The sequence below is a fragment of the Mesocricetus auratus genome, unplaced genomic scaffold (genome assembly GCF_017639785.1).
Source record: "Mesocricetus auratus isolate SY011 unplaced genomic scaffold, BCM_Maur_2.0 Super-Scaffold_100013, whole genome shotgun sequence".
Lineage (NCBI taxonomy): Eukaryota > Metazoa > Chordata > Mammalia > Rodentia > Cricetidae > Mesocricetus > Mesocricetus auratus.
Genome location: NW_024429196.1, coordinates 57,838,449 through 57,854,027, shown reverse-complemented (window position 1 = coordinate 57,854,027; position 15,579 = coordinate 57,838,449). Strand labels below are relative to the sequence as shown.

Below are 15,579 nucleotides of genomic sequence, written 5' to 3'. Positions count from 1 at the left end.
AGGAACCAGGCACACATGTGGTACCCAGACATACATGCAAGCAAAACACACACATAAAAGTAAAATAAATTTTAAAAGCATTATAGTATATTTAAAATCACATTGAATCCCATAAATGTGTATTCAATGTGTATTTGATGATTTAAATTTTAAAAAATTGTTAGTGAGAATTTATCAGGCTAAAGGGAAAGGATATCATTTAGAGATTTCAATCCTCAGAAATGTGTGTGAATTGCATCCAAAACCAAAAAAATGCAAGGTATTTGATCTCAGCCAGAGATAAGTTTCTCCCTTTCTACAAAGTACCTCTATCAGCCATTAAAATAAAAAATTAAATACCTACAAAAACAGCCTCTTTCTTGGGGGGGGATTTAGGACACAGTAGACCAGTATGCATGCTGGACTGGGGATCTCTCGGTGCTTCCCCACCTATCCAGAACAAAGAAAACTAACTGTGCTGTGAACAGAGCTCCAGTGTGTAGAGGGACAGAGTCTCTATGGCTGTGTAGTGAGCTGCCTCTCCAGCTGCCCATGGCCACCTGGCTGCTAAGTCACTGGCCTGCCACCCACTGCCAAAATCCAAACAATCTCCCTACTGCTTGCAAGCGCCTCACCATGTGAGAAAACTTTCTCTTCCCTTACACAGACAGCATCTTAATAGTAAGTGAATCTGGAAGCCAGACCTCATGGGTAAGCAATTAGGTGGGACTGAAAAGCAACTTTCCCCACCTCCTGGCCATTTGAAGAGAAATATTATCTTCAAAGACATGTCTTTGCCTGAGATCTGAAATGCAGGGAGTATTTTTCTTGTCTCAGGCTAACCTTGTCAAGGAGATTTGCATTTAAATAAGGATAATTTGGATCCTGTTCTTCTAGTGGGGATAGGGAGAGCCATAGAGGAAGCAGGGTACTGCCCACTCTGCCCTGAATATGTCTTTTTTCTGTCTCCCTGGTCTCTCTGCCTCTCTTCGGGAGCTGGACAGGCAAGGTGCCACACACACAGTGACCTTGCTGAGACATACATGGTTCTCTGGTGGGATCCTCCCTCCTTCTCCTGCTCAAGGACCACACACTATGGCCCTTATCACATTTTCATAGCCCTGGACACCTACTATAGCTTCCCACACTTGTCCCACAGACTGCTGCTGGCCTTTGGCCCTTGACCCTTGTTATCTGAGCCCCTTATTCCCACTTCCTACCACAGGCCCTTCCTGTACTATAAAAGCCAATGGGTAATAAGTAAGAGTTTATCAGTCACCCCTCACGTTAAATACTCAAAGCAGTCTTCCTTGTGTTGTGTTATATAATAGCCCCTGGCTCCCCTATTTTCTTCTCCCCTTCATAACTTAGATCTTGCTTCTGGAATATTATACTGCCCTGTGCTCCTCCTTAACCAATGGGATTTTGCCTCGCTCTACTACCCATGAACACTCCAGCTATCTCTTCATCAAATCCAGAACGTCACACGTATGAACAAAAATGCCTCTGGGAGGTTAACTCCTGGATTTCCCATATGCAAACAAGCGCCTGGGTCCCAGAATGAGCTGCTTGCCCACAATCCCCAACACGGCCAATGTAAACTTTGTTCTTTTGCTTCTTCACTGTGTCAGAACATAAGTCTTCCTTGGGGCTTGGGATGTAGCTCAGGTGACAGACTACTTAGCTAGCACGCATGAAGCCCTGGGTTCAATCCTCATGTGTATGTGATGACTGTGCTTGTAGTCCCAGCACTCCAGAGGCAGTGGTGAGTCACAAGTTCAGGGCAATCATCAATTACATAGAGAGTTCATCAAGGCACTGGGGTTCTACCCTGAGATGGGTTTTCTACCTCCTCCGTTAGTGAGGATGCTCTTTATGGTAGATACTTTGTTGGAACATTGTATTACTTTAGAGTTCTTATGTGGGTGAGGACCCCACCAAACCTGAAGATCTGCCCCACTACCCCTCTTACACAAACATCAGTTTGCAAATTTTACTCTACTCCTCAAATTATTTAATAGCTTCTAATAAGAACAAAGCACAGATATTAATTTGACTCCAAATGTCTCACAATTTTCTTCTTACCCAGACAACATCTTGGTATTTAAGAGCGCTGACGCCAGGCATTGGTGGTGCACGCCTTTAATCCCAGCACTTGGGAGGCAGAGGTAGGCGGATCTCTGTGAGTTCGAGGCCAGCCTGGTCTACAGAGTGAGCTCCAGGACAGCCTCCAAAACAATACAGAGAAACCCTGTCTCGAAAAAAGAAAAAAAAAAGAGCACTGACTAGAAAACTCTACCACTGATGGTCTGTGTGATCTAAGGCTATATCCCCTTCATAAACCTTGTAAACAGGGGTTGGGGGATGACTATCAGGTGTGTTAAGATACCTAACAATTTTTAGGATATAGGAATGTTAGGGGTGATCACTAGTTTCCCCCAGCTCTGGTGAATTTATAGTGTCCCTATACTGTGGTCACTCCTTTCTGCCGTGTGCCTTTTCCTCAAGACTCTGAGACCAGCTGTCTATCATTCAGTGATCCCCCAGTGAATTTCTATTTCAGCACATGCCATTTTCATTAATTATGTTTAAAAACCTGAGTTCCTTTGTTTGAGCACTTACATATGCCAAGCTCTGTTCTAAATACATCTATATATCCTCTTAATTAAACCTTGCCATTAATATACAACATGTTTTAATAAGTGGCAAGTGATGTATATGCTGTCATTCCTTGTAGATTGTGAGGTTCTTTATGAAAGAATCTACAATTCATACCCTGATCTCCTGATCATCTTTGACTCTTCAGAACTCAGAGAGGTGCTCTACACATTGTGGGTATGCAATTAGGTTAGGATGTCTTCATCCACCCAATCCGAATTGGCAAGAGACAAAGACAGAGACAGAGACAGAGACAGAGACAGAGACAGAAATATGAGCATTGAGGGGGCATTTCGGTAGGATGGATGATGATTTTGTCTGAAACTATCAGTGCTACAAGCAGAGGCTGCAATAGCCACCATTAAATCCTTAGTATTATATGAACATGTTCTATAGTGCTCACAGGTTAATGTGTTCTCATTTGATTCTCTACTGTCATATAATCTCAGGTCTTTCCAAGGACATAATAATACTATTCATGATGACATTTCACTCTGCACTCTTGTTTCAGGGGTCATATGCAAGGTTCTGGGGAGTTTTTAGAGGCCTTACCTCATGGGGTGCCTGTTTTTGGTTAAGGGTAAAGAGACACTTACCCTGGTGACCTTTTCTTCTCATTGAACATCAAATGCAAATTGCCACAGATTTAGAGAATTATAATCACCAGATAATGATATCATTTCTATGTGGATGGTCTAAGACCATAGACACAAATAAGTGTTGCTAAATTGCTACAGAATAAGTTTTGTATAATTTGAGGCCATGCCAAAAAAAAAGTCAGAGATAAATATTTTCACTTCATCTGACATTCCTTCCCTACCTTTGAACATCGTAAGCTCTGTCTCAGAGGGTGGTTTGGATCAAAACGATTGCAGCATCTCTGGATGACCTTGAAGCTGATTTCAGCAGAGAAAAGCGACAGCCAGTCATGTAGGGACCCCAATGAGAATGGATGAACCACAAACTGAAATCAGGAGACCCAAGCAATCTCCAAAGCCCACAGATGTAGCTTGATCTATCCCAGTGATGAGAGCACAGAATAAAGGTTACTTGGAGATTGAGGCATTACCGGAAGTGTAACCTCTTCGGGGTTGTCTTCTTAGGAACTATCACTGCTGGAATGAGGCTTGGATGACAAGGCCTGATCTTCCCGTTGGATTTGGAGGCTGGCAAGCGGTGGACAGTACACCCCAGGAAAACAGTGATGGTAAGCCTGTTTCTTCCCTATTCAGCTCACTGCTCTCCTCAGTGTGTGGGTAGCATGCTCATTAGGAACCAACCCTAGAAATGTACTTGCTGGGCACGCACACAGGATTAACTGCCTGTCAATCAAGTTTCACTCCATTTCAATAGTCAGCTTTACCCTGATTGTTTTACAACTTTTGGAAAAGAATATAACTTATATAATTCATCTATTCTTGCTTTGATAAGCAGTTTTGAAGCAAGAGCAAAAAATATTTGGGTAAGCATTTTTACTAGGCTATAAAATATACTTCAGTCCTCTCTGATCTACAATGATGAGGTAGTAAAAGACTAGAGAGAAAATAAAGACATTGAAAAAATAATTATAAATCACCTATTAAATTGTTATTCTTCCAAAGCCTGATGCCTTATGTTTGCTGGTCTCCTTCAAAACTTGAGAGGATAGATATTTGTCTTCTAACCTTCCAACTCTGGTTATCAGGAGCAGCTGTGACCAACCCCAGATTTTTATAGAATCACACTTTTTTTTACTATGATGATAAACATCAAAGGACTGCAAACCACAGAATTATTCCTCTTTCTCTGATGTTGGTCTGAAACAGTGATGTTGTAAATCTTCATAGATAGGGAAGCATTCAATCCACAGTTGTGATGAATCCATGCTATGATGCTGGATTTTATGGAGAAAGCATCATGCTATTACTGTTCTAGACATTATAGTATGAGGATACTCAGAGAAATACAACAGCTAATCTCATAGAAAATGTGAGTAGATGGCTAAAACTTAGTAGATCTTAGAAACATAAACATGAACATGTCAAGTTGTTAAATAAGGAGCATTGGCTAGTGGGCATGGTTAGTGTCCAAATTTTACAACTAAACCTGACAAATCTCACAAACAGAAAACAGTCAAAGAAAGATCAATAGATAGAACTGCCAAGGATATATCAGGGACAGTCCTGGTTAAGTTTCTGTTACTGTGATATACACCATGATGAAAAGCAATTTGGGGACAGAAAAGTTAAATTTTGGCTCACAGTTATAGTCCATTACGAAGGGAAGTTAGGGCAGGCACTAAAGGTGGCTTTCTCAGTCTGATATCTTACATATCACAGAACTGCCTGGCTATGGATGATACCACCTACAGTGAACTCAGTGCTTCAGCATCAACCACAGCTCGAGAAAATGTCTCCACAGGCTTGGCCACAGGTCAGCCTGATAGAGACGTTCTCTCAATTGAGGTTTCCCTCTCCCAAGTGACTCTAGCTCCTGCCACGTAGACAAAAACTAACCAGGATAATATGAGAAAGGGATAAATACATTAGTGCATGTGTTTGTAGTCAGAAAACGAGAATTAGAAATAGTGTTGGCACAATATTCTTTTCCTTTTCCTGGCCTTTAGATTTGGGATTGAGTAGACATTTCTAGCAGAACTCCTTTGATCACACATATTGGTCACCTGTCTTCTGTAGCCAATGAAAATATTTAGGCAAAGTCACTGGTGAAGCTGAGGAGCACTGGAGTCTATATAGCCCCCAGTGTTGTGTGCAGTCCTGTAGATGGGCAGAATTGGAAACAACAAATTCACACTGTCTTCCTTTTTGTTTTGCGATACAGGCATGTACCGCTGCGGGCCGGCCTCTGTTCAAGCTGTTAAGCATGGCCATGTCTGCTTCCAGTTTGATGCCCCATTTGTTTTTGCAGAGGTAAGTGGAAAGCTGGAGGAAAGTGTCGTTTTCCACCACCACCTCTTAACACATCAAAGAGTTAGACGCCAGGTTGTTACTTCTCAATTTCCCAGGTACATGGTGTATGCTTCCTGTCAACCAGACATTCTTCCATCCTCAAGTTCTTAACGCTAAATGCGATTCCTACTTAACACTTTCCTGCCTTGAACTCTTGAGATTGTTTTTCTACTAAAAGCAAGAGATTTGCAGACCCGAGTTTAGTTCTGGGTACCGAGGATCTGGTAGGCATCAACAGTTCTGAAGACATTAAGTGATGAACAGATTACTCAACTAAAACTTTGTTAAGGGCAGCAGCAGCAGCAGCAGCAACTGAAAAGAGAAGGAAGGGTACAAAGAAAGAGCTGCTCAAGCAGAGATTTTTGGGCCATTTAATGAGTTGATGAAGATGTTAAGTAAAGGGTCTAAGATTCCAGAACAACAGGGCAGGAACTAGGAGGAGAGGAAATAGCTAATGAAATCAGTGTAAGAGACATCAGGTAAGAGAGGAGACTGGGAGTCTCTTGGGGTGGGGTGAGGGTATTTGAAAGGCTGAGATGCAGGATTCCCTTGAGATGTATTTATAGCAATCAGCACTGGAACCTCTCCTGTATCCATGTCTTTCTGGACAATTACTCTGCCTGCTACTTGATGCTCTTTTAAAATATGAGTATTGCAAGTCTCCCCACTCAATAGAAAAGAAAATCAAGGCAACGGCAGGCAGAGTGCCTAATATACTTTCCCTGATAATCTAGCTAATGAGGAGGATGTTGAAATTTGAAACCAGATGGGCACCTGATTTTAGGCTAGCAGCCACTTAGGAAAGAATAAGTATTTAGTGTTAACTCACATCAGGGAGGGCTATGGGGAGCTCAGATGTATAATCCTTGGAGGGGAATATGTCAGTTAGTTCATTCCATGGTGGTAGCTAAATGTGACAATACAAAGAACACATGTAAGTAATTGTTATATGAACAATATAGTCAACATAAGATTGCATTTGTACCTGGAGATGCATTCACTGAGAAAATGGAGCCAGGAACTGAAAGACATCAAAGACCTCAATACTCTAAGGCAGGAAGGAAGTGACCTGGCAAGCATGATTCCCTGTGTAAATATAGATGGCCCCTGCCCCATGATAACTTCACTTATAATCTTTTAAGTTTGTAATGGTGCAAAGAAATACAAATTCAGTAGAAACCCTGCTTTGTGTTTTGAATTCAGATCTCTTCCTGGGATTGAGATGCTCTCAGATGATACTGGATAGCAGAGAGCTGCAGTTCCCAGTCATCTCATAACCACAGGAAAATAGCAGACACCCTACAGTGTGCTCTGCCACTCAGCTAAGATGTGCTGTAGGGGAACTATATGGAATGCATTTTCAGCTTATCAGATCTTCAATTTGCAATGAGTTTAATCAAAATCTAATCTCATCAAAAGCCAAAGAGCATCTTATGGCCGTAGTCCTAAGAGCAGAGTACTGAGGGGTTACAGGGGAAGCAGCAATGGCTAGTGCTTATTCAGACAAAAGATTAGAAAAAGGTCAGGAGGGTCCAGTGAGATGGCTCAGTAGGTAAAATCACTTCCTGCGAAGCTGATTGCCTGAGTTCAGTCTCTGGGACCCACATAGCAAGAACCAACTCCCACAAGTTGTGATTTGATCTCTACATCTATAACATGGTGCACACATTAAATAAATGAATTTGGAAGAAAGAAAAAATTGAAGGGATAAAAAGTAATTTCAGGCAGAGGGATGACCTGGGCATCCAAGTGCTATGCGCAAAGAGCTAACAGCTCTACAAGTCACCAGCATACTAATGATGTACCAGGGTGTCAAACAAAGGTAAAGGCTAAAGGTCTATGTGGGGATCTTCCCATCTGAAGAAATCAATCCTTTATTCTGTAAGCTAGGGAGAGTTATCTATGCCAAGAGACATCAGCCATATACTGACAGCCTAGGGAACATGGATTGGATGGAACTGTCACTGAAGATAGGGAGCCTACCAGAGGATTGGATTGTCTCTCTATGAGGGAGACGGCAAGGTCTTTATGTCATTCTAAAAGTCAAAGCAAAAAGACACCTGACAAAAATATCTTGACGGAAGAGTGATTTATTTGGGCTTGTCATCTGAGGGGGAATGGTCTGTTGTGATGTGGAAGTTACAGCAGCCGAGGCAGAAGCATGAAGCAACTGGCTACCTTACCTCAGGAAGTCTACCAGAAACAGGGTTGGTCTGTCCGGAGCAACTCACTTCCTCCAGCTAGAGCCAGCCCCTAGAGATTCCACAGCCTTCCCAACCTGTGCTGTCAGCTAGGAACAAAGTATTCAAAGGCATGATCCCGTGAGGCACACTCACATTCAGAGCATAGCCGACGTGAGCTAGACACATGGCAGTCTCCAGGAAAGAAGGGATAGTATTGGGAAGAGTCAGCATTTAGACGGCAGAAATCACAGATGTGGAAGACACAGAAGGAATATACTGTACCTGCCATTGCCGCTTCTAGACGCCCCGGGAGAGCAGCCTTGCTGTGCTAGGAGTTTTATCCATTTGATTTCACTCTGGCATTTGAAAATTTGTACAAACCTCCCCTGCTGTCACCTGACAGTTTATGACACCCTGAAAATTTCTTAATGGAGATCACTCTGAAACCCATGAGGCTTTATTTTTATATTTTTATTGTACTTTATTGCTACAAAGAAGGAGAGAGGCTGGTCTCTTTGCAGTAGTGAAGGGCCTAATAGCTGTTAATGCAAGCGCTTTTTGCTGTTATTAAATATAGATCAGGGTGTTGGGAATGTCATCAGGATTTGCAGATAATTGCCCTCTCTTGCTGCTGCAGAGGCTTTTTTGTCAGAGGGTGCAGGCTGTTGCTTTAGCCTGGGCTGGATTCCAGGTCCAAGCTATCTGTCAGAGATATATGAGCTGCCTAAAAGCATATGAGGTTTCTGCTCTCAGGGGTGCTCACCAGGACCCCACGGGGTGAGCGGGTAGCTTTAGTATGCATCTCCTCAGTGACTCAGGTTGCAGCTGAGGTTCCTTCCCTTCCTCCACCTGTGTGTCATCCTTTCTCTTCCTGCCTGAGGGATGCCAGCAGGTGGCTTGCCCATTCTGGCCTTTCAGAATGCCGACATCCTAGCCATTCCTTACCAGCTCCCAGGCCCTCTAGCTCATTGATTAATCATCAGCTTTTCTATGGCTTTCTTTGGCATGTGAGCGAAAATAGAACCCAGAAAAGGGGAAGAGACAAGGAAAATGTCCTCCCCTTCCTTCTCCCCCACTTTCCTTAAAAAGGGACAGAGGGACCTGGGATTCTCTGCCCCACCCCCCACACGCCTTCTTCACATCATTGAGTTCCCTCGGGTCCAAAGATTGAGGTGCCACCTCTCTCCCCAGCACAACACAGCTCAGAGCCTCCAAGAGGTAAATGGAGAATAGAATGGCTTTAAGTCTAAAGTTCCAATGCTCACCTGCCTCAGTGGCTCTCAGTAAAGAACGGTTTCTTTGGAAAGATGGTTCTTTTCTACCTTCACTTCTTCCAATGGACTCTGCTGCCCTCTTCACCACCTCATCCCAAATGGACAAACACACTAATACACATGCATGTATATACACCTAGAGTTACATACACACATATATACATACACACATCCTTCAAATACCACATAATACACACACATACATATATATATATATGTGTGTGTGTGTGTATACATACATACCTACATACATTCACACACTGAGATACACACAAACACAACATCTGGGACAGAAGCTCCAAGAAGGTAAGCTCTCATGTATTCTCATCAGTAGGAACAATATCTGCTACAATGAATGAATGAATACATACATACATACATACATACATACATACATACATACATACAGCAAACAAAGAATTCAGGTAAGAACAGCATCTTGGAGATGAGGCCCCAAATGCATCTTGTGCTATGATTCCTTATGGGAGACAAGGAACATGTGTGACCTTGCAGAGATCATCCACAAAGCAGGCCCAGCCTCCCATACTCACAAGCTACAAACGGCAAGTACAGGATGAGTTGTGTTGATAGTTGTGCCAGGAGGTCCCTGACTGAGCAGGGACCCAGGGCCTCAGGATGCTCTGGAGGAAGCATTGCTTCCTCTGTGGGGCCTGCAGCAAGGTTGTTTCCACAGATAAATAAACAAAGCAAAGAGTTTGTCCTTGGATCCTGAGCTCTAGAAGGCATCTCTATCCTCAGTAGCAAAGAACATGGAGTGCACCACGCCGTGTGCACCAGCAACCCATTTACAGAGATCCTGTAGCCTGCTCAGGGTCCAGCCCACCTCCCTGAGCCCCTAGGACCCTACACACAACACAACTTGCACAGGAAACACCATGGCTGACCAGAGGCCAGAGTGCCATCCTGTGAAGGCAGACAGCACCAGCTATCACAGCAGGAGCCTGGCTCTATATGGCCACAGTCTCTGAGTACACTGGAAGGACTTAGGTGTTCACTAAGATTTACTTCCATTCATAACAAACAAAAAACAAGACCAGCCACAAATACAGAGGATTCACACACCAGGTGTAGGTACATACCTGTAATCCTAGCCTCTGGGAGATCAAGGCCAAATCAGAAGCCAGTCAGGGCTCTATAGTATATTCTAGGCCAAGCTGAGGTGTACAAGGATAACCTGTATCAAAAATGATCAACAGCTACAAGAGCTAGTTCCAGGACAGCCTCCAAAGCCATAGAAAAACCCTGCCTTGAAAAACAAAACAAGCAAACAAACTGGCCAACAGAAGCTGCCAAGATGATTTGGGGAGTAAAGATGCTTGTGACCAAGTCTGATGACCTGAGTTCAGTCCCTGGAACCACATGGTGGAAGGAAAGAACCAACTCCTGCAAGTGTCCTCTGACCGCCACACATGCTGCGCGCACGCGCGCGCACACACACACACACACACACACACACACACACATGCACACACACACACAAAAGTAAATAACTGTTTTTAAAAAAGCATCAAAACATCTATATAAAGAGAACTTTCACAAGCAGTACTGATCTATCTACCAACCCTTCTGTCAAAGATATTATCTAGCACACCTTCATAGAAAGTAGAACAGCCTGAAGCCATTATTCATGGCAGCATACCTGTGCATAACTACTGTTCTAGCCTCACCAGCTGTCTGCAGCTGGAGCCTATCGCCTGCACCTTTTTGGGCACCTAGATTGTTCCTCTTTAGATGTGGGTACAGGAACTCGCACATGTATACAGGACTAGCACACCAGTGGCTGGGCTGAAAGCATGCTGGAGTCACTTTGTGTCCACCTCTCGTCCCTAGTACACACTTCAGAAAGGCCTTCTCAGCCACATGTTACTCCTGTCCTCCTCCCACAAGGGACAGTGTTGTGTGGCCGTCCTGAGGTTTCTGCCATAAGAGACCAGAGGCCCAGACTCAGTCACTTCATATCTGGCCCTGTCCTCCTGGGAAGCTGTGAGCCATGACATGGGTTGTGACTAGGGGGATGTTTTAATCATTGTTCTGGGAGCTTGAAAGTAGGGGAACAGCTGCCATGCTTGTCTTGCCTCCTCCAAAAGGAATGTTAGCCTTCTCAGGAAGCTCACTTAAACATACCCAAAGGACAAACATTTCTTAGGTAGCTGTCCTTTCTTGTTCTCCTTTCAGATGTCCTGTCTCAGACTTGCAGTCCACCAAACCCCAAGCATGCTGATGTCTAGGTGGGAGAGGAAGTATACAATGATGTTCAAGGGAATAGGCCCAGTCCAGGACAAAGTTCAAGGGGATGAGGTCATGGGCTAGCCTAGGGTGAAGGTCAAAGATGGACCTTGGACTACAAGTCAAAGAGACATGCTATTAACCAGCAAAAAGTAAAGATCAAGGGGAATAGGCTGTGAACCAACCAAGGCAAAGATCAGGAAAATGAGCTACTGGTTGGCTCAGGGATTGTAGCTCTTCAGTAGCTACTCTCCTAATATATGCCCACAAAACTACACTTGTTCTAATGGTGCTGTCATCTGTAGCAAATAGAACAATATGGACTTTGTGAGACTGATGTTTGAGGAGGCTTGCTTTATTACTAACAATGTATCTTGAAACACTGTGGGCATTTCCCCAGTGGCTGACTACATCCTCCTTAGCCAAGGCCAGATTCATGTAAATTCAGAACATTTTGTGAGGAAGTGTGAAAAGTTGTTCTCTTTAATTTCCAATTTTAAAGTTAGGGGAACACCATCATATTCCCACCATCCTATGATGGCTGTGCTGGTTTTAGTCAATTAGGGACTTTTCAAGTCATGTTCACATAGATCTTATCTCACTCTGGACTAAAAGATTTTCATGAAACTAGCAAGGCAGGAATGATGGGTTTTCATGTCACAGAAACCAGAACTGAAATTCACAGAGGTTAACACGGCTTCCTGCAGGTCCACCACCAGTGCTGGAGACCAGGTTTCCCACAGTTAATCCAGCATCTCTATGGATATCCGACAGGCTTTTCACCTGCCCATCTTCTGCCTTCCTCCCTTCAGTCTTCAGCACATGAGCTGCTATGCATCTTGTACATTTCAACCTGTTATTCATCGGCCACTTCCACACTACTCCATGCACCCACAAAGAACCTTGGAGACGCCTTTTCGGTGCACTTACTGCACTGTAGTCCAGAAGTTCTCAGGCAGGGACACTCACTAGAGTCATCTGAGACCACTTTGACATATAATATATTTAGAACCCCACCTTAATAAGACATCTACCTGTTTTTAAGTCATTGTCCCCCCCCCACACACAGATGATTCTGACTCCCAGACCCTCCCCTACCACTGTGTCAACTCTATAATGGAAGGACAAGATCTCTTTTGCCCAACGTTAGAGCTCTGGCATTTTGGACACTATCTGAGAAAGCTATTAAATAATACATAATTATCGATAACATTTATTGAGTGTTACCTCTATGCCAGGCACTATGGTAAGTAGTTCACGTGCATTTATTTCAGTTAATTGTGCCAGCAATTACCTCACTTAAAGGAGCAGGAGCTAAGCTGGGAGAGTACTGGAAAAGCATCTGGTATCTACACCAATGGTCATTGGGCATTGTTGCTGTTTCCCACCTGATGCCCTGATAGTAAACAGAACTCCAAAAAAGAGAGTTTGTGCACCACAATGGGGGCCTGTGAAATCACCTTTCAGACAGATCTGCCTCTAGAAAGCAAAAGGGAGATACAGAACCATGGAAGAGCATGAATTCAGTTTCATCCCAAGGCAGTCTCCAGTGCCTACTTCAGATGCTGAATCACCAGGAATTGTCTAAATTCCTCCTGGATGGTTTAATTATAGTTTTCAATTAAAATATGTTTTGCTAGAAATAACACAGTTAATATGACTGAAACAGACAAGAATCTATTCTTACTAAGAAAGCCTGAAGTTGACAGTCTAAACTTGGTCCCTCTGAATGGCTCATCAGGCCAGCAAGTCGGCTCTCCCTGTCAGTTTCTAATGTCTGACCAAGCTTTTCTTCACTGCCTCAGGTCAGCAGCAGCTCCAAGCAGCACATCACTACCCATGAAGACATCTAAGGGATGTCTTAGGAGGTCAGACTCTCCTATGTCCCTCTCTCCTTTTGTAGTTGTCAGAATTCTTCCCAGGAAACCACTTGGCTGACTTCCTTCCCTTCTACAAATAGATTCCACAGCCTTTTCTAGCTTAGCAGGATTGAGGAAGGCAAGAAGTGAACATGGTGCTTCCAGTTTCCCCAAACAGAGTTGAATTTACCAGGAAGAGGATGGAAATAAGTGTTTAACAATGAGACAACTGATCATGCCTGCCTCAGATAGTCTCCCTTGACTCATGACTATGGATGGAATTGGTTCTGTACTGGCATCTTTACATGGGTTCTGAGAATCAGACTCAGGTGATTGAGTGGCAGGCACTTTTACTGGCAGAGCCAGAATGTTTTTAAAAGGAGCTTGCCTGTGGCTCACTGCAGGTGAAGAAAGGAACACACAAATGTCTGGATGTCTGTAAAAGGGAACATTAAAGATTTTGGAGACAGGGAATTTGCTTTGTTTTTCTTAATTTAGACATGATGTTTGTGTATCTCTGTGAGGTTTGAGACGGCAATGTGTGATGACAAATGATAATGATAATGATCTCTGATCATTTTATGTCATTTTATGTGCTGGGAACTTAATACTCTTCTCAACGTTTAACTGTGTACCGCAGATTGCACTAACTAGTGCCGCAGAACAATCAGTAGGAATTTCATGAGTCCAACTGAATTTTGTTGCCCCTGACCAAACTCTTTTTCATGCCCTTACCTTATCTTCATTGTCTTTAGTAACCCCTGTTTCAGTCTCTTCTTCAAGATCAGCATTTCAGTTTCCACAAATAAGTGAGAACATGTGGTATTTGTCTTTCTGTATCTGGCTTATTTTACTTAATATAATACCATCTAATGCTACCAGTACTGCTACCAATGACAGGATTTAGTGCATTTTGGGACTAAATATTCCTTGTCTCTGGGTGCCATATTTGTTTACCTATTCACCTACTGTTGAGCATCCATGTTAATTACATGTTTTAGTTATTGTGAATATTCTAATTAGTAACAAAAAACATTTGATGATGGCTAATGCTCTCTTCTCTTGTTTCCAGGTCAACAGTGATCTTGTTTACATTACAGCTAAGAAAGATGGCACTCATGTGGTAGAATCCGTAGATACCACCCATATTGGAAAATTAATTGTGACCAAACAAATTGGAGGAGATGGCATGCAGGATATCACTGATACTTACAAATTTCAAGAAGGTAATTTGCTATAACCAAATGTATTTTTGCCAATTCCATTTAGTACTTATTCACTGTCAAGATGAAATATGTTCCAGAGAATGCCCTGGCATTTGCAGCATCTGGTATTAAGGGCAGAAACATAAACTCTCATAAGCAGCAGACACCCACAGTTCTTCATTATTTTGTTTCCTTGTTTTGAGCAGAATTCCTCTTCACATGGCTTATGAAGTAGGAAGTTTTCAAATTCCATTTTAATATTTTAGAGTGTATTCTTGCTCACATTGACCTTGACTGTAAGTAATCTCATTAGATCACACTATCTGAAATATATCAACTTAGTCAAATAATAGACATTTAAGTCACTACTTCACATTTATTGAGCACTTTATAAATTATTTCTAACACATTGTTTCATTAGGTTGTCATGGAAACCTGGTAGGTATGATAGATTGGTAAGATGGTGCAATCTCAGTAATGTAGGCCAATCAGGTTGAAGGCCAGTCTCTGTTACAAAACAATGTTTTGATGGAGGGTTGTTAACTTTTATTGTATAGTATGTGTCAAATGGTACTATTGTGTTCCATTATATCTCAATCAATACTATGTCCACAATCATAACAGCGAACAGGACACAGTTTCTGTCCCCACAAGAGAGTTTGAAGAATTGAAGCTTAGGCAAAGACCTCATTTAAAGAACACTCGATGGGGCAGACTCCAGGAAGTAGAACCATAGTCAAAGACAGGAAAGGTTGAACAACCCTAGATGTTTAGGCTACTACAGGCTCCCATGCCCCTTCCAGCTTGGAATGCCCAGTGCCATCTGAGGGAGAACGCTGGCTGTTTGGAGGTCAGAAAGCTACAATATCTTTTGGAAATAGCTTGCCTCCAGAGATTCTTAAAGGTGGCATTTATTTTAGTGAATGGATAAAAATTATGACTAGTTAGCATATGCTAAATATTCATAGGCATTCCTGAAGTGCTAATGTGTACGGTTTGTTTTAAATGTTTTATACTGCCTTCTTGCTCTTATTTACAAAAACAATTTGCATTATAAAGACAAAACCTGCTGAACTGAGGCAGGTGTACAGTGCTGAAGTTTAGAACTTTTGTCATTTGAACTCGTGAATTTCTACTGGTTTTTTTTTTTTTGAAATGGTTCAGTCTCTGCATTTGGTTGTCATCCACTGCACAACACAAACACACACAAAAGAAAACCTCTCTCC

At 42.7% G+C, this 15,579-nt stretch overlaps 1 protein-coding gene across 1 annotated transcript in view; it reads left to right on the top strand.

Moving 5' to 3' along the window:
* The window catches only part of F13a1 (coagulation factor XIII A chain), a 178,446-nt gene that overhangs the window by 123,269 nt on the left and 39,598 nt on the right, over positions 1–15,579 (top strand). The window contains exons 9-11 of the mRNA XM_005066385.4: positions 3,741–3,844; positions 5,458–5,546; positions 14,221–14,374. Of these exons, the coding sequence (XP_005066442.1) occupies positions 3,741–3,844; positions 5,458–5,546; positions 14,221–14,374 (347 nt within the window). The remainder of the gene's footprint in view (positions 1–3,740; positions 3,845–5,457; positions 5,547–14,220; positions 14,375–15,579) is intronic.